The following is a 27,571-nucleotide window of genomic DNA, read 5'->3' on the forward strand; positions in this document are numbered from 1 at the left end:
TTGCATTTCTGAATACTTTTTAATGTTTATTATTGTCTAGGTGGCTCAGTGGTAAAGACTCTGCCTGCCAGTGTAGGAGACTCAGGAAACACAGATTCGATCCCTGGGTCAGGAAGATCCCCCAGAGTAGAAATGGCAATCCAATCCAGTATTCTTGCCTGGAAAATTCCATGGAGAGAGGAGCCTGGTGGGCTACAGTCCAGTGGGGTTGCAAAGAGTCGGACACAACTGAGCAACTGAGCGTGCATGCATACATGTAACTGTGTAAAACCAGAAACTCTATACTTTTGTCACAGTTTGAACAATGTTTATGAGAAATTGTATAAAGGTTCTCCAATTCATATTGTTTCACAAGAAAGACAACCTTAAACACATATGCAAGGCTGAGCCCAAAGTGAGGAAGGCCACTTGAGCCCAAGGTCATAGACCTTTACTCACTGGGGACATGGAGCTATTAGAAGGTTGTTGGGGGTCTTTAATGGCCCTACAATCTCTATCAGCACCAGCTCCTTTCCCCAATAAACCCACCACCCATGCTATGCTTTCAGCTGCAAGCCAACTTCTCTACCTGGTCCCCAGCCATCTCCCATGTCCCCAATCAAATTGTCATTCAAAAGATCCTTGTATGCAGAGATAATGAAGATCCCACTGGCAGGAGACCCTTCACTGGAAGGGCTGGGTAATGAGTGTGGTGTAATTTAGAGTTAGGCATTATTTTTTAACTTGTTGCTGAAAATTATTATACCTGATTTTGAGAATAAGGATATAGTCTTCTCAGGCAGTATTAAAAATCAAAACAAAAACAGAAGAAAAATATTAATGTGCTGCTGCTGCTAAGTCACTTCAGTTGTGTCCGACTCCTAGCGACCCCATGGACTGCAGCCTACCAGGCCACTCCATCCATGGGATTTTCCAGGCAAGAGTACTGGATTGGGTCGCCATTGCCTTCTCCGAATATTAATGTGAGTATGTGCTAAATGAGGGAAGTTGTATTGAGTAGGCGTTCTTTGGTGTTTAGATGTTATTGTTGATAAACTATTTAGATATTAATCCAGAGACTGTGAGAAGCTTTTTAAAAACACCATTCTTATTTACATAGGGTAGAACTTCAAATAAAATATTGGTTCATTAAGTAGGAATATTATATAATGGAAAATGAATGTCTTTGGAGTATATTCGTATAAAATAAAAACATATGGGAAAATACTTCTTCACATAAAAATTCCACTTTTGTTAAAGTTGAATTACCTATGTCATGTTAACTGTCAATAGAGACTGAAAAAGAATTATATCTGGATCACTTGTTTGTAAAACTATTATTAAAGATTTATTCAAGAATATTTTTTTAAAAATGCCTACACCTCTTTGGCTCTTTAGTTTTTATTTAGAAGACTTGGAAGAATGGAAATTGTGTTAGAGATGTTAGAACCATAAACAAAGTTCTGTATTTCAGAGAGTCCTTTTTTTCTAACTCTTTAAATTCTGATGATTTTGGGGGTGGGAGGGGAGAGGTACTGCTTATTTTTAATTTACAAATAAAATATAAAAGAAGAAAGAACTATTAAATAAAGTCCCTGAAGTATAATGGTGAACACTGTGTTAAGAAAATATAAAAACTAACATTGTAACATTGTAAATCACCTATACTTCAATTAAAAAAAAAAGAAAATATAAGAATGGCTTTCAATAAGATTCTTCAAAACAAGTCGTCTCATTCTCAGAGAGCTTTGAATTGCACTCTGCAGAGTACTTCAAGGAGTTTCCACGCATCTCTCTCGGCTTCTCTGACTTTTTCTGTCTAACATGGGCTGGTATATCTCAGCCACTACACAGTAACCAGTGTGAGGTGAGGTAACTTTAATTTCAACAACTCTGTGAGCTCCTTCATACACCTTTTGCTCCTGCACACAAGGGGGAAAAATGACATGATAAACAGTTTTCAGTAAGTCATTGGCTTGCTCTATTTTTGATAAAACTAAGTTGTTCATGACCACAGTAGTAGTGGGCTGTAGAGCTGCCTCCCAGACACATCCTCCATCTCCCGAGTCCTAGTTCCCAGACTGAGAAAGGGATAGGTCACGTGTCTGTGGAGGAACCACATGACGACTTCCTGAGTGATGTCCATTGATTGCCCCAGTGGTCAGAGTCTCTTTTTTAAGAATTTGAACTGTGCAGTGAGGAGAATGGAGTAGACTTGGAGACAACTGTAGACATGTGACTTACTTCTCCAGTTCTCCTTCCCAGTCATTATAAAGCCTGGCCACACTTTATTTCTTGCTTCCAGCTGTCTTAAGATTGATCTTTGCTGCTGCTGCTGCTGCTAAGTCGCTTCAATCATGTCTGACTCTGTGCGACCCCATAGACGGCAGCCCACCAGGCTCCCCCATCCCTGGGACTCTCCAAGCAAGAACACTGGAGTGGGTTGCCATTTCCTTCTCCAGTGCATGAAAGTGAAGAGTGAAAGTAAAGTTGCTCAGTTGTGTCTGACTTTTTGTGACCCCATGGACTGCAGCCCACCAGGCTCCTCTGTCCATGGGATTTTCCAGGCAAGAGTACTGGAGTGGGGTGCCATTGCCTTCTCTGAAGATTGATCTTTACCTCCTAGTAAAAATCCTCCTCTCCCCTCCACTTTTCTATTTGAACCAGTTTGAATGGGTTTCTGTTGTTTTTATAGCCAAAAGAATCCTGTCTTAGATGGATATCAAAAAGGGGAACATTCAGTTAACCACCAGACCAAAATAAAGGCACCAATGGGAGATAATATTATCATAGCAAAATTGGCACAAATATGTAATGCTGTGATCCAAAAGCCACTTTAAAAGGTGTGTAAAGATTCCATAAAAATGAATATTTGTGACCATCAAATGGAATTGAATATTGTTAATATCAATCTTTAGATATACAGGGAAGATCAAATGGAAACCAACTGAGAGATTAAAAAGGTGCAAGTGTGCACACAATTCTGATGGTGATGGTAACCATCAATTGCTTATCAATGAGGGTGAAAGGGAGAAGGAACTAAAAACAGATAAGGAAAAATGAGAGGGGGTAGAGTAGCAAAAGACAGGACCTGTTTCATGGCTAGAATGTTACTTAAACAAAAGAAAAAATACCAGATTTATCTATCTGAACTTACCTTTTCCAGTGAATTGTTAAATACGAAGACTCGATATACTAGCTCATAGTATTCCATTGACACATTTTCCCCTTCTTGGTCTCTGTATGGTAAGTTGGGAGCATGGAGATTTACTAACAAAGATCCATTAACGTGGGTTATATTCATGACTGGAGGATCTATTTTTGCTGAAAGAATAGGAAATTTTGACAAATCACTCAAAATGTAATATTTCCCATGAACACATAATAACAAATCATTATTAAATTCAGGGATCAGGCAAAAGTTATCATGGAGGGATACTGGTGACACTCAAAATATAAATATCTGAGAAGTTTCTTTGAAGATGATTTTTTATTTGCAAAGACTGATGTATTCTGAATCAGCTTTAAGAGGACATTTATCAATCACTTCCACAGCCTGCAGTGATTGTTTCAGAAAATGAACTATAAAAAGTTATTTGGGTGAATATTCTTAGTGTAAGGCAAATATTTTGTAGGTCCTTAAAGAGGTAAAATTTCAAGGCAGCATTAAAATCATTCGAAGACTTGTTTGCATAACATTATTTCAATGGAACTATGTTATATAGTACAGAGTAGCTGGAGAAGGATTGAGAGAGAATTTTTGTTTCTTGAATTTTGGTGTCAATAATCAGATGATCATTAACAAGGAAAGATCATAAACTATCACTTTAATTTCCCCCAGATTAACTATTTGGGGGCAGGGTTTAAGGTCAGTTTAATTTAATTTAGCAAGTTAAATTCATTTATTAATTCTAAATGAATTAATTCATTAATTGATTTTGTTGTTGTTTTCTTATTTGGCATTCATTATGTGTTTTTAGTTTGTAGATTTCTATATTTTATAATTCTTGAAAATAAGCCATGATCAATAGATTTATAGATAGATAAATTGATATAGAGATCGGGATACATATGTTTTTATTCTAGAATTTCAGTTCAGTATCTGTCACTATTTCTTATTTGATTTTTCCATGTCTTAATTTCTTTTTTATTTTTCCATCTCTTTTTCTCAGTATTTTGAATAGTTTCTTCAGAGCTGTCTTCTAGTCCATTGATTTAAGAGTTGGAGACTAGTTGGCAACTGAACAACAACAGCATTTCTAAACTGATCTTTGCGTGTGTGCGTGCTAAGTCGCTTCAGTCGTGTCCGACTCTTTGTGACCCCATAGACTGTAGGCCACCAGGCTCCTCTCTCCATGGGATTCTCCAGGCAAGAATACTGGAGTGGGTTGCCATTTCCTTCTCCAAAACTCATCTTTAACTCCTCTTAAAATCAAAGTTTTAATTTAATTGATTGTATATTTTTATTTCTATGAGTTCTATTTGAGTACTTTCCAGTCTATTTGGTCTTAGTAATATTTTGTCCTTTGATTATGTTTTTATTCTCCTCTATTATTTCTTTTAACTTATTTATTTTATTATCTGCTTTCAATAATACAAATCCTTAAAGCATTGGTCCGGCCGAGTGCTTGTTTCTTACAAACTTGCTCGTGTTGATCTGCTTCCTTGTTTTTTTATTGTGAACACATGTTGAAAGTTGGTACTCATTTCTGTTGCTTTGGTTTGAAGTTTTAAACTTTAAATAAACCTTTTTAAAAATCAACCTATAAGATAGATGCAGACAAAAAAATCATGACAATATGGCTAAACAAATCTTTACAGATAAACACCCCTGTACAGATACAACCCAGACAAGAACAAGGACATTATCAGCACCCCAGAAAACTCCATGTTTTCTCCAATGACTTAACCCCAGAGAATAACCACAATTGTCCTAGCTTTTATTGCCATGTACATTTGTTTTTGGAATCATGCAATGTACACTTTTTTGCCTGGCTTGTTTCACTCTTTCACTTTTATTTGTATGTATATAATTATGGGCTGAATTATGCCCCACCTCAGACTCATAGGTTGAAGTCCTAACCCTGGCACCTCAGGATATGACTGTATTTGGAGACAGGATCTTAAAAAAAACACAGTTAAGATAAAATGAAGTCATATGGGTGATCCCTGATCCAATGACTGGAATCCTTATAAGATTGAATACAGAGGGATGACCATGCAAGGCCACAGTGAGTGAGGTGGTCAAGGAGAATGGCTTCAAAAGAAACCAAATCTGTGGATACCCTGATTTTGGATGTCTAGCCTCCACACTGTAGGAAAATAAACTTTTGTTGTTTGAGCCACCTAGCCTGTGGTACTTGGCTATGGTGGCCCTGGCAGTCTAACACATACATATCCATCCATGATACATGTATCAAGAATTTGTTTTTTTGGATTGCTGTGTGGTATTTAACTGTATGAATAACACAGTTCATCCATTGTGTTATTCACAGACTCTTAGTTTGTTTTTAGTTTTTGGATATTCTGAGTAAAGTTTAATGAACATTCTTTTGTATGTAGTTTGGGAAACAAGCGTTTTGTTGGGACTATAACTAAGGGTGAAATTTCTGGGTGATAGAGTTAATATATGTTTAACTTTTATAAATACTTACATTTTACCCACAGTAAAGACACCATTTTTATTCCTATCAGCAGTATATGAAAGATTTTGTTTTTCACTTGACATTATTATATTTTAAAAAGTTTAATTTTGGTCATTCTAGTAAGTATGTAAAGTGAAAGTGAAGTCTCTCAGTCGTGTCCGACTCTTTGCGACCCCATGAACTAGCCTACCAGGCTCCTCTGTCCAGTTAATTGTGTTTTTAAGTTGCATTTCCTGCTAACTAGTGGAATTTCATGTTTATTGGCCATTTGAATGTTCCCTTTTGTGAAAAGACTGTTCAAGTCTTTTGCCCCTTGTTATTGATGTGTAAGAGTTCTTTGTACATTCTGGACATAGTCCTTTTTCAAAAACATGCATTGTGAATATTATGTCTCTGTGGCTTGCATTTTCATCATTTTAATGTTATATTTTAATAATCAGAAGTTCATAATTTTAGTGTAGTCCAATTTATCAGTCATTTCCTTCTTCATTAGTACTTTTGGGGGTCTACCTATCTCCAAATCATAAAAATATTCTTCCATGTTATTTTACAGTGTTGGTTTAGTTGCTGAAGTTGTGTCCAACTCTTGCAACCCCATGGACTATAGCCCACCAGGCTCCTCTGTCCTTGGGATTTCCCTGAGCCATCAGGGATTCCCATGTTATTTTATAGAAATCAGAAAAAGTTCTCTGTAAAGGGCCAGATAATACATATTTAGGCTTTGTGGGCTGTATATGGGGCTTCCCAGCTGCCTCAGTAAGTAAAGAACCTGCCTGCCAGTGCAGGAGACATAAGAGATGTGGGGTCAACCTCTGGATTGGGAAGATCCCCTGGAGGAGAGCTTGGCAACCCACTCCAGTATTCTTGCTTCAAGAAACCTATAGACACAGGAGTCTGGCGGGCTACAATCCATAAGGTCCCAAAGAGTCTGATATGACTGAAGTGACTGGGCATGCACACATATACATGAGCCATATATGTCTCGTTGTAACTGCTTGACTTTACCATTGATGACTGAAAGCAGTCACAAAGTGTAAATGAATGGGGGTGACTTTGCTCCAATAAAATGTGATTTTATAGAAACAGAAGTAAGTCAAGTTTGGCCCACAGTCTGTAGTTGCCAAGTTTTACTGTTTTCATTTCGCCATACTTGATTTTGAAAATGAGGGATGTAGGGGACCAAGATTTCTTATTTTTCCAATTGACCCAGTCTCCTTCATTAAAAAGACAGTGGTTACTCTACTGGACGGCACCATGGACACGGATCACATGACCTCATCTCTGTAGTGCTGCTTCTGAACTTGGGTCTGAGCATTTGCTTCTGCAAGGTATCCCATGGCACCGTCAGCCTGGTACAGCCTCAAAGTGGTGTTTTCTGGAACATGAAGGTTGTATGTATTTGAATCTCAAAACTTTCTGAATTTAGGAAACATTTGATTCCTAACAGTCAAGACTGAAACGTACACCTTTCTTTGTTTCTCTAAAGGGCTTTTTCCTGCACTTTTATTGGGAGTGTAGCCCTATGTGGGGGCAAGATTTTCTGGAAGTATACTCCCACGCCGTGCTGGCTATGACATTGTCTTCTGTTCAGGGAATGGCTGTTTCCCCTCCCGGGGTCTAGTTACTGCTAGTTACTGAATTGGGCAAATGTCCTCAGGGCAGTGGAACTTCACTTTGTTTCTTCTCTAGTTTCTAGCTGCTTTGTTTTGGCACCTGGGGATTTCCTTCCTTTTCTTTCCCGTTCCGTCTACAGAGTTAAGAGAATGTGGTATATTATATTCAGAATTTCTAAGCCTCTTAGAAAAGGGGGATTCATTTTAATTTGTAACCAAAAAAAATGTTAATTCACTTTTCAACTATGTTGGAAACTTTGCCCAATTGCTTGAAGAAGGAATTCTTGTTTGTTTACATTTTAATCATGCAAAGTGGTTGATATTTAATTTTGTTTATGGTTTTCATCCTCCGAATTCTGGTGACCATAGACCTCCTGCCTATCACTTGAAAAATGAGAAGCATGAGTCAGTTTTGTAGGCAGTATGATATGTATAGGGCTTCCTGGTAGCTCAGCTGGTAAAGAATCCGCCTGCAATGCAGGAGACCCCGGTTCGATTCCTAGGTTGGAAAGATCCCCTGGAGAAGGGATAGACTACCCACTCCAGTATTAATGGGCTTCCCTGGTGGTTCAGACTGTAAAGAATCTGCCTGCAGTGTGGGAGATCTGGGCTTGATCCCTAGTTTGGGAAGATCCCCTGGAGGAGGGCATGGCAACCCACTCCAGTATTCTTGCCTAGAGAATCCCCATGGCAGAGGAGCCGGGTGGGCTACAGTACATGTGGTCACAAAGAGTCAGACATGACTGAGTGACTAAGCATAGCACAGCACGATATGCATAACTGATTTTCTCCTAGTAATTTTGTTATTTCTGGCCCAAGTTATGACTGTTGCAGAATTTTCCTTTAATCATATGCATACAGACCTCGTCCTTTGAATGTAGTGACTCCTTATTTTAGAGTCTGGATGTTTAAATTGTTATTTGATCCTAAATACAGATGAAGCACATAATTTCAAGCATTGGCCTAGGAACACCAGTGAACCTGACTACAGACTTCATAAGGGCTCCTGATCTGTGATCTACGACGGAGGACTTTGTGACTCAGAGACCATTATCAGCCTTTTCACTGGGCTGTGGTTGTGTTACAATGGCCAATTTAAGATTACTTGACCTCATAGCACTGTTTTATTTATTGACTTCTCTCTCCTCGAGATATTCACAAATAAAGCAGTCCCCTGATTTCCTCCTACGTCTTTGGCTATTTCTTTTCAGTCTCCTTTTAAGATTTATCCTCCCTACTCAGGCATCTTTTGTTGGGATTCTCTCAACACCTGGTCTTACTCAACACTCAACACTGTCTCAGTCAGTATCCTCTCCCTAGGCAATTCTCTCAGGCTTCCCCGATGGCTCAGCAGGTAAAGAATGTGCCTGCGGTGCAGGAGATGCCAGTTCTTTATCTGGGTCAGGAACGTTCCCTGGAGGAGGAAATGGCAACCCATTCCAGTATTCCTGCCTGGAGAATCCCATGGACAGAGGAGCCTGGCAGGCTATAGTCCAAAGGGTCGCAAAGAATCTGACACGACTAAGCATGCATGTGAGCAAATTGTATCAATACCCTTTGTACCGTAGGCAAATAACTCACAAATGTGTGTCTCTAACCGAGTCCTGGATCTGTACAGATATTATCCTTGGGTGTCTGAAAAGTATCTTAAACTCAATACATTAAAAATTGAACTCAACAATCATAACTACTTTGAACCCCCATTAAACTGGTCTTTTCCCATCAAATCCCATGAAAAACATCTCAGTGATTCATCTAATTATGCCAACCAGAAACTTAGAAGTCCTCTTTCACATATCCTTCTCCCTTAACATTATATACAGTCTATCACCAAGCCCTGACAAATTTTCCTACCAAATGTCCCTCCAACAATAAATTTTCTGTAGCCCTTTTCATTACCCTAATTCAAGCCAAATTCTATGTCTTGTATTTCAGGAATCTACCTCACTTACCCGTATCCTATTTGTTTTTTGTTTTCTGATATGTAACCTTCCAATATACCCAAAGTGATCTTTTTAATACCCAAGTCTGATCATGTGACCCCTTGATTTAAATTATATTTTTCTGGAGGAAATGATTACTCCAAAGCAATATCTCATTGATGGCCTACTGCTCCAGTCCTGCCTCATTTTCTGCTCCCTTCTGCCTACTCTTCTTAACCATACGGTTGTCTTTCAGTCTCTTGTATTTGCCATGCTTCTTCCTGCAAAAAGGGCATTTGCCAATCCCTGGGATGCACTACCTTCTTTGCAGTTGGTGTTGTTCAGTAGCTAAGTTGTGTCTGACGCTTTGCGACCCCATAGACTGCAGCACACGAGGCTCCTCTGTCCTCCACTACCCTTGGAGTTTGCTCAAATTCATATGCATCTTCAGCTATCAGCTCAAGTGTCATTTCCTCAGAGATGCTTTTCCTGACATCCCTGATCAGGTCCCTCCTTAACCAGGCTGTCATAGCACTGTGCACCTCTTTGGTAGTTGCTGTTGTTCAGTCGCTCAGTTGTGTCTGAATCTTTGCAACCCTATGGACTGCAGCACACCAGGTTTCCCTGTGCTTCATGATCTCCCAGAGTTTGCTCTAACTCATGTCCACTAAGTCAGTGCTGCCATCCAACCATCTCATCTTCTGTTGCTCCCTTCTCCTCCCACCCTCAATCTTTCCCAGCCTCAGTTCTTTCCCAATGAGTTGGTTCTTTGCAACAGGTGGCCAAAGTATTGAAGCTTCAGCCTCAGCATTTGTTCTTCCAATGAATATTCAGGACATTTCTTTAGGATTGACTGGTTTGATCTCCTTGCAGTCCAAGGGACTCTCAAGTGTCTTCTTCAACACCACAGTTCAAAAGCATCAGTTCTTCAGCACTCAACCTTCTCTATGATCCAATGCTCACATTCATAATGACTACTGTAAAAACCATAGCTTTGACTATATGGACCTTTGTAGGCAAAGTAATGTCTCTGCTTTTTAATATGCTGTCTCAGTTGGTCATAGCTTTTCTTCCAAGGAGCTAGAGTCTTTTCATTTCATGGCTGCAAGTTGCTATCTGCAGTGATTTTGGAGCCCAAGAAAATAAAGTCTGTCACTGTTTCCATTGTTTTCCCATCTCTTTGCCATGAAGTGATGGAACTGGGTGCCATGATCTTAGTTTTTCGAATGTTTAAGTTTTAAGCCAGCTTTTTCACTCTCCTCTTTCACCTTCATCAAGGGGCTCTTTAGTTACTCTTTGCTTTCTGCCATAGGGTGGTGTCATCTGCATACCTGAGGTTATTGATATTTCTCCAGGTAATCTTGATTCCAGCTTGTGCTTCATCTGGCCCAGCACTTCTCATGATGTACTCTGCATATAAGTTAAATAAGCAGGGTGACAATATACAGCCTTGATGTACTCCTTTCCCAATTTTGAACAAGTCCATTGTTCCATGTCCAGGTCTAGCTGTTGCTTCTCAACCTGCATATATGTTTCACAGGAGGCATATTAGGTGGTCTGATATTCCCATTTCTTTAAGAATTTTCCACAGTTTGTTGTGATCCACACAGTCAAAGGCTTTAGCATAGTCAATGAAGCAGAAAGAGATGTTTTTCTGGAACTCTTTTGCTTTTTCTATGATCCAATAGATCATAGAAATACTGGTCCATGATTCTGAGTTGATGGTAATCCTTGGGGACTCAGAATACTACTGTGTGAATACAGAATGGATCAAAGATTTAAATGTAGAGCTAAACTATAAAACTCTTAGAAGAAAACTTAGGATAAATCTTCATAGCCTTAGATTTGGCAAAGGATTCTGAGATATAATGCCAAAATCATGAGCAACAAGAGAAAAAATAAGTGAACTGGACTTTATCAGAGTTAAATACTTGGGGCTTCAAATGACACCATCTAGAAAGCTCAAAGACAAAACACATAATGGGAGAACATACTTGAAAATCACATATCTGATAAGATATTGTTGTCCATAATACATAAAAAAACTTCAAACTCAGTGATTAAAAACAAAGCATTCAATTTCAAAATGGGCAAAGGGTCTGAATAGACAGTTCTCCAAGGGACATATGCCAAAGTCCAATAAACACATGAAAAGATGCTCTGTATCACTAATCGTCAGGGAAATGCAAATCAAAATCACATGAGAGACCACTTTATATCCACTAGGACTGCTATAATCAAAGAGCAGATAGTGGTGCTGAGGATGTGGAGAAATAGGAACCCTCATAGTCTGCTGATTGGAGTGGAAAATGGTGCAGCTGCTTTGGAAAACAATGCAGCATTTCCTCAAACGATTAAACAGAGTTATAAGGTGACCAAGTGATTCCACTTCCAGGTATGTACCCAAGAGAATTAAAACATGTCAACCCAAAAACTTGTATATGAGTGTTCACAGGTACTCTATTCATAGTAGCGTAAAGGTGGAAATAACTCAAACAAACATGCATCAAGCGAGGAAAGTATAAACAAATGCAATGTATTCAGGTACTGCAATGCTTTTCAGCAGCAAGAAGGAATGAAATACTGATATACATTACAACATTAATGAATCTTGAAAACATTAAATGCTAAATGAAAAAAGCCAGTCACAAAAGATCACATATTATGTGATTCTATTCATATGAAATATGACCAATAAATGGTGCTATTTCTTCCATGGACAGAATTCACTGGTCTAGGATACAGGAAGCAAAAGATGGAGGGGCAATTCTCACTTTTAAACACAGTGAATGATTCATCAAATGGTTTGTTTCCCATACACTTGATCCTTTCCTTCTTCTGGGTTATGACAATAGTTTCCAAGAATTGGAAGTTAAGGCTGCGTCCTGACGGTTGGGAGATTTTTATGCCATTTAACCAACAAGGAGGAAGAGAGGTCCTTGTGTTGTCTAGGGTGACTGGTTCCAATTATCAAAATGAAATAGAGCTGTTATAAATACACTGGGGTCAAATATGCTAGGTATCTTCAGAGGTGCTTCTTAGAACTCCTGTTTTCAGAGGTAAAAATTAATGTAGGCTATGTTAAACTAATAGAAGAAAGATCAAAAGGACACAAACTCCTGAAAAATGAAAGGCTGAGGTGCTGGCTGAAAAGAAAGCAAATGTTGAGTTAATCATGAGAGGAGAAGTTATAAATATTAACCACAGCTTCATGACTAGTTGCATTGTGAGGACTATAATATCTATATTTTTGTTCTTGTTTTGTTATGCATATCTTTGTACATACACTTTAGACACATTTTTCTCATACATTTTGTCTATTTTATATGAAGTCTGTTAGTTTTTTAAATAACTTTCATCATGCGTTATAATACATTATTCTGAGATTATGACTAAATTAGAAGGAGAACAAACATTATTGAGAATTGGATACAAGAGAGTATTTTGGATCTCCTATTTGGAGAGGTAACTAAAAGCCTTAATTTTCTCAATAGAAAAATTGTCTAATGTGTATTTTCAAGAACGTAACCCTCATGCTTAGGAAGGGCAATAAGAATCCTTTCTGCTATATAAAAATACTTTTTTTTCTAGATGGCAACATCCTAGCAGCAGGATGGAGTGTCGGCTTCATAATCAGAGGCAGCCCATTTTGAATCCCAACTTGGCTTGTACAGGCTGTGAGACCTGGGCTACTTCCAAAGAGTCTGTCCCTTAATTTTCTGGACGGTCAATGAGAACAGTAAAACCCATCTGCTAGAGTTGTTCTGAGAATGAGATCAAATGAGATGATGGTGTGCACCTCAGCAAAGCCCAGGGCCTGGTAGCTAGCTAGCCAGGCTCCGTGAGGGCTACTGAAGGTCAGGGAAAGCAAATGCAAAGAAATGCCATGGAACTCACTTTCCCACCATGGAGTGAACCGCTGTGTCATGGTCCAGCCTGAGTGGATCCCAGCCAGAGCTGTCTTCACTCTCCCATAATAAGGTTCCCATATATCTGACGTTTCATTGGTAAGGTCACAGAAGAACTCTCGAATCCCCCAGCAGGTCTCTTTATTTTTCCACTGTCTCTCTCCATACCTAGAGACAGAAAAAGACAAAATCTGAGTTCCTTTATCCCACTGGAGGAGTCTTCAGGTTTTTTTTCAGTCTATTCAGTTTTCAGACTGGTTGGCATTTGTCCTCCAATATCATCAGCACCCCTGTGAAAGTTAACAGTTGTTCTTAAGTCTCTTTAAATGTTTTTTTTCTTTTTGTTAATAAAAATGCTATCTTGTTGAAAGATAAATTCAAGCCTGATAAACTTCTGTATCCCTAGCATAAGGGTTTTTGGATCTTTAGTACTTAGGCAAGTTTTTCTTCTGGTGTCTGAACCAACTTCCATTTTTGACTACGTCCTTCAGGCTCCTGGGGTTTCAGGGCTTTGTGGTTTTCCTCACTTCTCATCAGCCTGCTGTTGAGTAATGCGGCTGGTTCTGAGAAGTTGCTACCACTTTTCATCTCAGGTGATGTTTACCCAACACCTAAAGTCAATCTCTTTTTTTGGCAACTGATCAGGGGTGGTAGTGAGGGTTAGCTAAGGAGTTTTGCAATTAGAGGCTGGGAGAGAGGGAGGAGAACCCAAGGAGAGAACATAATGAGTCAAAGAGCCAGATACAGTGATTCAGCCTAACACTCTGGGATGGTGTAACAGCAAAAGGGAAGATTACCAGTCACAGATAAGAGAAAACGCAATAAGGTGATGGTGGGAACAGAGGAGGGATTAGATGCTGGGGAGAAAAGACCCCAAAGTATTTGCTGAAGGACTTGAAATATAATTCTATAGTCATATAAGGAGGAACATTGATGGTATTTGTTCTCTGCAAACTATATGTTGACAATAGTTTCATTATATCAAAAGATACCATATGGGCAGAACCAATAACATATATTGAACACAATTTAATGTTTTCTAACTGCAGATGGTGATTGCAGCCATGAAATTAAAAGATGGTTACTCATTGGAAGGAAAGTTATGACCAACCTAGACAGCATATTAAAAAGCAGAGACATTCCTTTGCCAACAAAGATCTGTCTAGTCAAGGCTATGGTTTTTCCAGTGGTCATGTATGGATGTAAGAGTTGGACTGTGAAGAAAGCTGATGCCGAAGAATTGATGCTCTTGAACTGTGTTGTTGGAGAAGACTCTTGAGAGTCCCTTGGTCTGCAAGGAGATCCAACCAGTCCATCCTAAAGGAGATCAGTCCTGGGTATTCATTGGAAGGACTGATGCTAAAGCTGAAACTCCAATACTTTGGCCACCTCATGCGAAGAGTTGACTCATTGGAAAAGACTCTGATGCTGGGAGGGATTGGGGGCAAGAGGAGAAGGGGACGACAGAGGATGAGATGGGTGGATGGCATCACCGACTCGATGGACATGAGTTTGGGTGCATTCCAGGAGTTGGTGATGGACAGAGAGGCCTGGTGTGCTGCAATTCATGGGGTCACAAAGAGTCGGACATGACTGAGCAACTGAACTGAACTGAACTCTTATTTATTGATGAGACATTGTCTTTGCTAGCTAAATTTAGCTGTAATGACTGGCTTCTTTTTTTGGTGTAATACATCATCTTTTGTCCTATTCCAAAGGGAATATATATCTATGAGTATATCTATGAGATATCTAACAGTATATCCACGAGAACTGGATAGACCCAAAATAAAAAATTTCAAAAATATAAATCTGCATTGTGCTACTGAAAATACCACATAGGCAGGAAGGGATCCAGATATTCTGAATTTTATACAAGTCTGGGAGCCCTATTTAAGAAAAAGAATTAGAACTATGAAATTCTTCCATAGGGCCCTAAAGTCTAATCTTCATTAATTTCATGGTAAAACAACTTCTAATCCACTGTTTATATTGAACCACAAATAGGCTCATTTTGGACATGTTTATACTGCCTAAAGGGGAAGCATAAAAAGATCATCGATCCCCACTTCCTATATGCAAGGAGCATTTCCAAAATAGATGCACAAGTCTATTTTAGAAGTGGAGAAGTTTTTATCACAAAGATTCATAAAGTTTATAATTGCTCCACAAAACATGTTGAAAAAACCCACCAAGACTGAGAAACTTCTGGAGATAGTCCTTCTGAAGTTAGAGAGATTGATTAATGGAAAAATTTGACCTTGAATCTATCCCATGCTAGAGAGACAGGAATGAATTTATGGCATAAAAACTGCCATTTTGGTCCATAGCTGCATCTGATCTTCTGAATTTCTAATAGAAAACCATAAAAGCTAAACAGTAATATTGCCTACCTCATGTTCAACTAGCATCTCAATCTATGAAAGAGAAGAGCCTCAACTCCCACCTTGTACTCCACTGCCCCACCGTGTCCAGAACAAGATGTGCGAAGGGGAAAATCTGCCATCTGCAAATCTGAAACTTCTGTTCCCAGGCATCGATCCAGGAAAGGAGTAGATTATATCTGAGTTTTTGCACTGATCCATCAGAATTAGCCTGAAGATCATGCAAGAGGAACATGCCGTGGTGTGTTCCAATTTGTGTTCATGCTTACAAGAGGCATTCAGTTTTAAAAGGACTTTTCTAAATAGCAAACTCACTCTAAACTTAAAAAGACTTTTAATCGAAAATATACTTTACACACTCACTTCCATGTGTCCCACAACTTCTTTTTCAACTCTCAATAGCATCAGTTTAATTGAGATTGAGTACTTATTATATGCTAAACAAGTCGCTTCTAGCACTCAGTGGACAAATGAATAGTAAGAGTCTATTGTGAAGCTGAAGGCTGAGCCTGTAAGGCCTCAGTGGGATCTCCTAGGGATGAAGTACCTCCCTCCACAGACTTCACGTCATCATACATTTTGTGTCACCTTCAGGGGAGACACTCTTCTGCCCCAATCTCTGCTTCTTCTCAACCCTTCTGAAACTGACAAAAGCTCAGATCCTGACACGCCATTGCATTCTAGGACATGGAATCTCAGCAGCCATTTACTAGCTGGAGGACACTCAGATTACTTACATTTTATACTGCACAAAATAGATACTGTTGTTCCCAAGACAAGCCCGCCCAGGCTGCCAGCGCAAAATGTTGTGAAAATTTCGGGATTGAAAATGGACTCGTTGAGGTTTCAGAGACTCGTTGGCTGGCTGAGTTTCTAAAATAATAAGAAGAGAGACAAAACTGAACATTGATACAAGCACCATTGTCATTAGCCATAAGTTTCAGTGTAGTAATATCTCCATTGGGATTCTTTGGAATAGTTGTTATGAGAGCAGGTGGTAGACATGGAGCCCAGAAATCAACATTTTGGATCTTTGATGTGATGGATTTTGATGCATGCTAAAGTCTCAAAACAGTTGTGATCCAGACTGTAAAAACATACGTGATAATCTCCCACATCACTCCTAAACTGGAGAGTAAGTAAGAGAGTGAGAAGATACTGTCTTGATCTGTCCCTGGTGGTGATGAAATATAATGACTGAGATGCCCATCTTCCTAGGAGGCCTTGTATTACCACTCCTCAAGGTTTCGCCTGGGATCAGTTCGGCCTCCAGGACCTCACCCTAGCACTCATTCCTCCTTTCTCTGGTTTTTCCTCCATCTCCAGGTCCTGCCTCATTGTCCTCTGCCTGTCTAGTTGACCTGACTTTATTCCATGTACTCAGGAGTAGATCCTCTTACCTGCCTGCATCCTGGCTCCAAGTGCCCAAGCATAATTGTTCAGGTGACTGGTCTAAGCTATGGAGGGAGACTGCCCGTGCCAGGAACTTCCCTGAGAGGAGTCTCATCAGGGGTCATGACAGGAATGGGCATAATTTCACACTGGCACAGTTTGTGATTTCTCGCTTAATTAATGGAATGTGAAAGCTTAGTCTCACCAGCCTTTAGTTCACTGGAGGTAAAAGATCTTTGACAATTTTTTTTCTGGAGTCTGAAGGAAACCAGAATATATCACCCCCAGAAATGTCTCTTTGACATAAAAATTATTTTGAGCTGAAGGCAATTGAGAAGCAGCAAACGCACTAAAAACTTTCCTGATCCCCTCCTTTTCTGCCTAAATGCTATGATATGCTGTCGCTCAGTCATGTCCAACTCTTTGTGACCCCTGACTGTAGCCTGCCAGGCTCCTTTGTCCATGGAATTCTCCAGGTGAGAATACCAGAGTGGGTTGCCGTGCCCTCCTCCAGGGGATCTTCCCAACCCAGGGATTGAACTCATGTCTCTTGCATTACAGGCAGATTCTTTACCCTCTGAGCCACCAGGGAAGCCGGCATATAAATTCTTCTTTTACTGGAGACAGACTCTTACCAGCCCAAAGAAAACACTAAAAGAATCTGCAAATGAAACTTACTCCATTAGTTTCCCCGTATTTACTTTCCCACGGATTGCCACCTTTGGAAGCCTAGAAATGCTCTCCTTTGTCCTGCCATATTTCCACAGGTATATCATTCTTTGTTGAAGATGCTACAGAAGCTGGGATTTTAAGACACCATTTTGAGTTCATCTTCATTTAAGTTCCTCACTAGTGATGTGCTATGTATGCATTAATAAACTGTTTTTCTTTTATTAATCTTTTTCATTAATAAACTGTTTTTCTTTTATTAAACTTTTTGCTAGAGTCCTAGTTGACTTTTTTACTGGATAAATTTGTCATGTAACATTGTGTAAGCAAATTAAATAAAAAAGAAGAGAGTACCAGATGAAAGCGTAAAAGAGGCAGAATTAAAGGTTTGCCTTCCTGACAGGCCCAATGTTTCTGCTGAAGGATAGGAGATAGGCAGAAGCAGGAGTCAGGAAGCATGTCTCCCCCACCTGTCTCTTCCTCATCTTCTATCACTTGCCCCCTGGCTTCTCCAGAGTGTCCTCCTTTCTCCTGCTCTACCATACCGGGGGGTGGCCCTATCTGAGGTCTCTGTATTGGCCCTTTCCTTTTCCTCAAATACTCTTCTCTGGATTTCCACAAGCCTCGTTTCTTCACCCCCTTCAAGTCTTTGGTCAAATATCATTCAAAGGGAAGCGAATATTCCAATGCCTATGATCTCTTCCCTGAACTTTCGAAATTTGTTATTCTTGGGGCTTCCCTGGTGGTCCAGTGGTTAAGAATCCCCCAGCCAATGCACGGGACACAGGTTTGATCCCTGACCTGGGAAGATGCCACATGCTGTGAGGCAACAAAGCCCGTGCACAACTACTGAACCCATATACCCTAGAGCCCATGCCCCACGACGAAAGAAGCCATCACAGTGAGAAACCAATGAACTGCAACTAGACGGCAGCCCCCGCTCACCGCAACTAGAGAAAGCCTGCAAGCAGCGAGAAGACCCAGCACAGCCAAAAATAAGTAAATAAATAAAACATGTGTTATTCTCCAATGAATAAGGCTATTTCCTTAGGTATTTATTTTTACCAACCAAATTGCTGTTATTTGGTTTTTGTTTATTTTTTTACTTTTTTGGACTTCCTTTTGTCCAAAGTACAAGAACATATCACTTGGAAAGAGTCAAATGCCATGATTGGTTTCGCTCAGGCAAGTCACTATCGGATCAATCATATTTAGCACATAAAAACTTTGAAAGTTTTCAGGAGTTGATAGGAAGTGATAGGCACAGTTTCCTAAAGATCCTGCCTACAGTTGATCTGCTATCCTGAAGACAAATGGTCCAGTGTCCTTTATCTCGTCTGTCTTCAGGCTTCTTCTCTCATTTTTGTAACACCATTGATAAGCACCATCAAAGAAAATAACAAGCCCTCTGCAAAGCACCGCAGGTCTTTTACTTGCAAGAATCCGCCCAGCTCACCTATGAAAAGGATAATATTATGGTCTTTCTCTTACAGACCAAAATCCAAGCCTTGGGGAGGTAGAAGAGCTGGCAAGGTGGCAGACAGTGAGGCTGATTTTATACCAATGCTGTCTGGCTCCAGAGCCTGCCCCTCAGCGGCCACAGCAAACCAAGAGCAAAGCCTGGGGGGACAGGAGCCAATGGAGGAAGCAGAACAGTGAGAAGTCAAAGATATTCCTCCTTTTTGCCCTCTTCCTCCTCTTCCTGGCTGGCATTCATAAAACATATTTTGAACATTAAACATCTATCAGGCACTGTGCTCAAAGCTTCATCTCTTTTTTCATTCTTACAACCACCTAATAAGGTAGGTACTTTTATTAGGACATTTTACAGATGGGAAAACCGAGGTCTAAAGAAGTTGTGTGATTTGCCTAGGGTTGGTAAGATGCAGCACCAAGGTCATTTTGGTGGCACTTGAATTCCTGTCATATTCTTTTAATTAAATCCTTGGTATGACCAAAGACCAAAGGCATAGTCTTCCCAAATCCACACATTTCTGGGAAATGGAGGCTTGTTGTGTTTAAAGTATCAGTCACTGGGCAACTGTAGAATGCTGGGAAAGTTACTTGAGCCACTTACACTGAAAGGTACACATCTGTTAACTGGGGGCCCTCATGGTTTTGCTCAGAGGTAAGCTGGGGTGACAAGATGCTCTCTGCTCTTGAAGAATTCTCCATGAATGCCAACAGCAAATTCTCACATGTTGTTTATGATCTAGTCTATGCTAGGCACGGTGCTAAACACTTGGCATATATTATTAACTCATTTAATCCTTACAGTGACCTACAATCCCCATTCTACAGATGGAGTAATCGAGGCAGAGGAGGTTTAAGCCAATCAGCCCAGTTTTTCTAGATAATAAAGAGACAGAGTTGAAATCTAGATTTAGGCAGTCTGGTTTAGGAGCTCTGCTTGTCCCTTGAAGTTGAAAGAAATGCTAAGGAGACAGAGAAGTGTGTGTATTTGTCCTGTGGAGTTTTTTGAACCCACTAGAGTGCCTCCTCTTTAGTAGCTACTCGTGAAGTCTGCATGTATTTATCCAGGCTATAGAGGGAAACTGGGCTTCCCAGGTGGTGCCAGTGGCAAAGAACCTGCCTGCCAATGCAGGAGATGCAAGAGACATGGGTTTGCTCCCTGGGTCAGGAAGATCCCCTGGAGGAGGGCATGGCAACCCACTCCAATATTCTTGCCTGGAGAATCCCATGGACAGAAGAGCCTGGGGGGCTACAGTCCATAGGGTCACACAGAGTCAGACATGACTGGAGCGACTTAACACGCCAAGAAACTGACCCCATGTCTGTTCTGACCAATTTGTGATAGGAGAGAGCTGAAAATTTTACAAAGCCCAGAAAGGTGCCACTGCCATGTCTAACAGTCCCCTGGAGCAGACTCTGATGACAACACTGAGACATTAGGAAGAAAGGAAGCACTTACCTACCACACCAGGCAGGAGGACACTGAGGAGGAAGCCTAGAAAGCAACATTTCGGCATCATGGTCGCAAGTGTGACTGGTCGGGTGGCCAGCGTTCACCTTAATGAGACGACAGCGCTGGACAAGAGAGGAAACCAGAATCCTCTCGCTCGAAGATCCCCTTTTGGTTTTAACCATGCTTCTTGAAGTAAATACAATTTCATCCTGTTCATGTATTATCATTTGAGAGGACTGAGTATTAAGAATCATTTCAAAAATATTGTCAGTGAAGTCACTTTAATGTGGAAGCTTGTTTTTCTTGGGAGCTTTGCTAGCTGAGAAAAGGCAGAGCACTGAGGGTTGGTGGGCCGGGGGGCAGGCAGGGTGAGGAATTGTGCAAGGTTCTCGCAGGTGAGCGGAGGAGGCCTAAACGGCATCTCTCAGAGGGGACAGAGGGGCTGCCAGTGACTCTGAGTAGCGGGCTTGGCAGTTGCAGTGATCAGGGCCCCTGGTAGTGGTTCAAGCAGGTGGGGTCTCTGGCTAATTTTTCCTTTTCCTCCCTTCATGGGAGCTCCTTGAGTAACCTCCCCTGTGTAGACCTCATCCCCTCCACCCGCCTGGCCTCTCCTCAGGGCTCTCTCCCACCCTCTGCGGCCGTCCCAGTCCACAGCGCCCTGGGCCCCACGCAGCTCATGCCTCTTGCTTTTCCATCTGCACTCTCCATTTCCAGCAATCTAGCTGATAAAGATTCTGAGCCCAACAAACCAAGTAAATCCTTAAAAGGAGGAAGACCAAGGGCAATCATTTTGAACTATGTTAAATATTCATCATATCTTCTTGGAAACCTAATCAAACTAGGTCATCTGTTCTTTGCCCATGATTCACTACATCAGTTTTCTTACCAAACTTTTTTTTTTATTGCATGTTTTTAGCAACACGAAGATTATACATTCAAGTACAAGAAACTCAAAGATTTTCTTTTAAAGAGGCTTTTGAGGTAAAAGAAGAAACACATGCTGGTTTCTTTTTCCTCTTGGGTAGTTGAACTTTCAAGCTCTTGGTGGAATAACCCCTTTAGTCGGGAATAGTGATGGCTGCTGAGCAGTATCCATTAATTAATAATTATTTAAGTAATAAGTAAGTAAATACTTGACTCAATAACATAGTTTCTGCCCTACCATGAGATAGGCATTGTTCTCAGCATCAAGGATGAAGCAGCAAATAACATAGACATTGTCCCTACTTACTTGAAGATGAGTTTTAATGGGGGAAGTAGGCACAGTCCCTAAGCAGGATGGGGGGCTTTGTGGAGACAATGCTGGGTTTTCCAGCACTTTCTGGCAGAGTAAGACTTCTGAATCCAAACTCCTTACCTCCTCCAATTAAAGTTTCCACTGCTTCTAAGCTGACTTAGGCTTTCAAAGAAGAAACAGCAGCCTATCTCAGGTACCCTTTGTATGAATACTTTCTGAGGGATCTTTGTTCCTTAGCATTTTCAGCATCATCCTTCATTTCCTTGCTCATAATTCACCACTGAACGCTAGACTTTTTATTCACCTTGGTTTCAAGTGGGGAATAGTGATTTAGGTTTGAACCATTGATGTTCAATATCTTTAATGCCAATAACTCATGTTTTAGAGCAACCAAATTGCTCCAACTTCCAGTTAAGAAAAAAAAAAGAAATGAATTCAAGGTTTAATAAGTAGAGAAGCAGAGAAGGAAATTGGGTTTTCCACTGTAACGACTTTTTGTAGGAACAAATAAGGGGAAAATGGGGTTGGGGGAGAAGGTTGGAAGAGAGCAGAGAATATACTAAGAACCAAATTTGCTCAAATATGTGTGAATGTCTGTGCTTTGTTAAATTTCAGAAACCGAGCTCATCTTGTCACCCTTAGATGAGCTGTCTGATTGTCTGAGATCACAGTCTGCATAAAAGCCGACACTGCCAACCATGCCTCAAGTTAATGAAAAGATACAATTAAAATACCACCAATTGGAAAGCAGAGGAATTTGTACAGAATTATTTCACATCAAATGAGATCTGCTTTGGGAAGTAAGAAACTTACAGACAATGGGAGACCCCTGCTTTATTCAGCTTCAGGCATGAAACGCTGGCTGCAAACTTGTTCCTTCCCCTCCCAAATCCCCCACTCCCAGCCACCAGCCCCTTAGCAGGAAGAGACCACCTTGACAGTGACCATGGATGCCTCTACCGTGTTGGATCTGGAGAGAACTTGCCTAAAGCCCTGCCTTGGACAGACCTGATTCTCTTTTCTCCTGTGGCTTCCAGCTGACCAACAATTCATCAGATTAAGGAATCTTTATTCATTATTTTAGGGAGTGATATGGGATTTTAGTTATTATTTTAGAAATACATATTGAAATATCACAGATGACATGACATAATGTCTGGGATTTGCTTCAAAATAATCCAAGCAGTTGGGGAAGGGGGGTGACCAGCAATGAATTGGTAACTATTGAAACTGGGTTCTGGGTACAAGGCAGTTCATTATACTCTGTACTTTTGTATATGTTTGAAATAATTTGTAACAAAAGAAAAAAATTTTAAGTTTATCTACAAGATGTCATCGCTGTGACATCTGTAATTTTATGTGACGCTGTAATTTTAATGCCATTTTAGTGATGATAATAGTATCTAATAACTATGAGGCAGCATGTTGGATCCTTTTTGAACATTGCTTTAGTTAATCCTCACAACAAGCCCAGGAGTTTGGTATTATTATCCTGATTTTGCAGATGAGGAAACAGTTGCTGAGAGGCAAGAGAAGCTGACCAGGCTTGATAGCATGCAGTAACACAGTGGGCAGTGAAGCCAGGTCTGCCTGCCCTCAGGGTCTGAGGCTTATAAAAATCGGAAGTTGCTTTTTTCTTGTAATGTTGATTCCATAAAGGGATTGAATGATGTCAAAGAAGATTCAGCTACTTATTCCTTTGTTTATTCACTCAGACATATCTTTACTGAGTATGTGCTGTGTGCCAGGCACCCGACTAGGCATGTGGTACTGAACACGCCAACAGAGTCAGTCCACAGGGAGCCCGTGTCATTGTCTTCAGGCATCTTGGTAATGAAGGGCTATATGTTTCTTATTATCTTCAGAAAGGTGTTTAAAAACTGATGTTCTGCACTATTTCAGTGGGTTTATCCAAGAGGGTCGGATGGATTGGGTTTCTGCTTCATGTCCTTTCCTTCATTCTATGACTTGGTAAGCAGCAGGACATCTTTCAAACTTCAATCATTAATTATATCTCAAACACCACTCTTCTCAGCCTACAGAGAACCACATGCCTCTAGTACCCTTAACTGGGAAATTATTTGTTCTTTCTTACCCACTGGACCCTCGATAACTCCGCTGAGTAATAACCATGACCTTTAAGTACTTCTGCATTCTGGAAATAGCTGGCATAAGTTTTAAAATAGTTTATGGGCTTGAATTCAGAAAAAAAGGAACTGCATTGTTCAAATACAGGCAATAAGCACAATGACCAATTTGATCAAGTTTAATTTTATTTTTGAACTTTGTACACTAATAGATTATTCTCAATCTCCATTCATTGGATTTAGGGCTTTATTAAGATAACTTTTTCTGCTCTTCTCTCATATTGTTTGGATAAAAGATGCTACTGATTTTGCTTCGATTGTTCTTGACCGAGGTCTTCCACTGACCTCAAAAACTCTATTGGGTGTCATCAGTCATGATACTTAAGCACTAGCATATGCCTGTACCTTGTTGCAACTCTGAAAGGATTTTTGGCATAGCCAGGTCACCCCCGTGATCGCAACCATGTAGGTCTCTGCTGCCATCATCTCCTTCCCGGGTTGAGGCTGACTATCTCCTTGCCATTCTCCCTGCCTCTGTCGCTGTCCTCTGCATCAGGCAGATTGTTTCTCTCAAATGTCAGATCAGAGCCATTGCTCAGAATCCTCCCATGTCTTCCCATGCCTCTCAGAATAAAAATAAAAATTTTGATGGTCACCTCTGAAGCTCTGTATAATCTGGCCCTGCTAGATTCTAAATTCATCTGCTATAACTCTCCTCCTAACCCCAAGCCTTCCGGCCCTGGTGGCCTTTTCTGCTGTTTGTCAGATACATCAGGCACATCCTCCACTAGGACTTATTTTTATTAGCTGTCCCTTCTGCCTGAATGTTCTTTCTGAGATGTCCAGGCTCAGTCACTCACCTCCCTCATATTTTAACTTGGATATTATCTTATCAGTGAATCCCTCTGTGACCACCCACCATGGCAGCACTTCATCTGCTTCATTTTTCTCCATCACACTTTCATTTAATGTACTGTGTTATGTTATTCTTGCTGTCTGTCTCCTCCACTAGAATACAAACTCCATGAGGTCAGGAACATTGTATGTTTTATTTGCTGCTTCCATTGGGAAGGATGCCTGGCATAGAGTAAACACAGAATATGTATCTAGTGAATCAGTGAAAGGAAGTGATATAGCAGTTTTCATGAATTTGCAAGATTGAAGTTAAAGGAATAAGATGCTTCTCTGTTTGGGGGCCTTCCCTGGTGGCTCAGACAATAAAGAATCTGCCTGCATTGCAGGAGACCTGGATTTGATCCCTGGGTGGGGAAGTTCCCCTGGAGAAGGGAATGGCAACCCACTCCAGTAATCTTGCCTGAAAAAATCCCGTGGACAGAGAAGCCTGGTGGACTACAGTCCATGGGGTTGCAAAGAGTCAGACACGACTGAGTGACTAACACTTTGCTTTTTATGGTCTGAGTTTTGGAGTCCTGTTGGGAGAGGACTGAGATTCTCTGATGCCTGGGGTCACTGTAGTTCAGTCAGACACACAGAAGAAACAATGACCTTCACCGTGTTATGTGGCTATGAAGCTGGACAGATTAATCTATGTGACCTGAGAACTATTTGCTTCTTGAAGGTTGGAGAGATTTCCCTGAGAAACCATCTGGGTGCTTTCCTGGGTGAGACGTCGGGGAACTTGGGGGTAGCATTTCTATGCCAATTTTATTATAATTCTCGCATAATCATTAGTTTGTTTAGATTTTCTATGTCTCCTAGGTTTAGTTTCTACAAATTGTATTTCTTTAGAACAGTCAGTCTGTACTTCATTCATGCTTTTAAATGTATTTGCAGAGAGTTGAGCCAATTATTCCCTTATGGTGCATGCAATTTCGCCTGTTTCTGCAGCTTCCCTTTTATAATTTCCTATTCTGAGTAGTGATATTTTCTCCCTTGTTTTGTTATTTTTAGTTAGGTAAGCTAGTTATTTATCTTTACCACTTTTCAAGGAACCAGACTTTGTGATATATATATTCTGCTTTTTGAAAATTTCATGTCTCATTCATTTCTCCTCTTTTACCTTTTAAAGTTCTTTTCTTCTATATAACTTATTCTTTTTAAGAAAAATTCTTTGTGTCACATGTTTATTGCATTTGCTTTGTTCTTTATTTGATATCAATACAAATATTTACACTAGGAATTTGTTCTGGACTGTATCCCGCAGGCTCTCCCTTTTGTTTCTGAAATGTGATTTTCTTCCCCTCTATTATTAACAATTCTGTAACTTGGATTACTTTTTCTGATCCAAGCGTTTTTAAAGAGAATTAAAAACAAACTTTCCAAGTGGGAAAACGTTTTGATTTCAGTTCTCATTGCTGCTTTTTTGTGATTCCCAGGGAAGAAAAAGATGCTGATTTTGGCAACCACTTGCATCTTTGGAAACCCCCTTTATTATTGCTTTCTTTCTGCGAGGAGTTGAAGAGCCGAGAAACAGATCAGTATTAATTTATTATTCACGAACGAAGATAAAACATGGCCAGACAATCCAACAAGGACATTGAGCTTCTTAATAAAATTTAAAAATCCTCATGAACCTCAGAGTAAGCAAAGGAATTTCCCATTTTAAAATAATGACTTCATGTACTATTTTATGATAGCATTGTGAGTAACCGCCGTAAGTAACTTATGCCAGTATATTCCCAGCTTCATCGAAGGCTGTTTCTGGGGTTAGGTGCCAGTTGTCAAAGAATAACACATATTCAAAGACAAGTGGAAGGTTTAGGGTCCCCCCTACCCCTTTGGTTTTGAATAATAGGAAGCTAGAGACATCAGACCACAACAGAAAAATCCTGGACTTTGGAGGCAAGTGACAGTGAGTTTGAGTCTCTCAACATGAGTTTCTCTGAGCTTCATTCACCAGTGTCGTCCCCAGCCAGGTGCTCAAAGGCCTGGAGGATGCCATTTTTTATCCCCCTCCACCAAATGCCCAGAAAACCCAGAGCACTAATTTTTGATTTCTGGAGTCTAGACTTTTAGGCTTCGTAAATTCTCCAAAGTCAGGGTCCCACCTCATACTGCAGAGGTGACCTGCCTTCCCCCATCTTGTCCTTTCCTCAGCCCAAGAGGCTCCCACAGAGGTTCCTGCCCAGGGTCACACTGGGCTGCTGGCTTCCACATTCCAGGACTTGGCTGACCCCTTCACCTCTGACCTGCAACCCACCCCACTCCCAGCTGCACTGGTCCCAGGCCTGCTGTCCTCCAGGTTTTATTGGCTTCTGAGTGCCTTCGGTGCTGTCTTCCCAAGATAACACCTCTGTGATTTCTAGTTTACCTAACAACTTTTAGCAACTTCCCTGTGCCCCAATTTCTTTACTTGGAAGAAACATAGAATACTTTCCACATTAGGTCACTTGGGATCAATAAGAAATTTGCCAGACATCTGCTTAGAGCAGAGACTTGATAAACATCAGTCTTTCCTGCAGGCTGGGGGAGTCCAGAGAACTGTTGCAGTTTTCCAAACATTCAGGCAGGAGTCAAGGGGGATTCCTGCTGTGTGAAACAAAGGATCCCTACAGATCTAGACAGTGAGTCATATCTTGTTTCATGTAACCCTGCAAGACACTGGGAATGATGGAAAAGAACAGTTCTATAGATGACACAACACAGGTGGAATTGTTGAGGAAAAATCAGTTCACTGAGTTTGATTCCCTGTTACAAAACATGGATATTGGTACTCTTAAAAAATATAAAAGAGACTTCCCTGGTGGTGCAGTGGATAAGAATCCGACTGCTAATGCAGGGTACATGGGTTCGATTCCTGGTCTGGGAAGATCCCACTTGCTATGGAGTAACAAAGCTGATGCACCACA

At 40.6% G+C, this 27,571-nt stretch overlaps 1 protein-coding gene across 1 annotated transcript; it reads right to left on the reverse strand.

The window, feature by feature from the left end:
- Positions 1-1,751: 1,751 nt before the first annotated feature.
- IL22RA2 (interleukin 22 receptor subunit alpha 2) lies at positions 1,752-20,505 on the reverse strand. Its single transcript, XM_055534688.1, has 5 exons — positions 20,445-20,505; positions 16,189-16,324; positions 13,057-13,235; positions 3,137-3,303; positions 1,752-1,901 (listed from the first exon to the last, which is right to left on the reverse strand). The coding sequence occupies exons 1-5, from the start codon at positions 20,503-20,505 to the stop codon at positions 1,752-1,754; spliced, it is 693 nt and encodes a 230-aa protein (XP_055390663.1).
- Positions 20,506-27,571: the final 7,066 nt, after the last annotated feature.

The sequence above is a fragment of the Bubalus kerabau genome, chromosome 9, assembly GCF_029407905.1.
Source record: "Bubalus kerabau isolate K-KA32 ecotype Philippines breed swamp buffalo chromosome 9, PCC_UOA_SB_1v2, whole genome shotgun sequence".
NCBI lineage: Eukaryota > Metazoa > Chordata > Mammalia > Artiodactyla > Bovidae > Bubalus > Bubalus kerabau.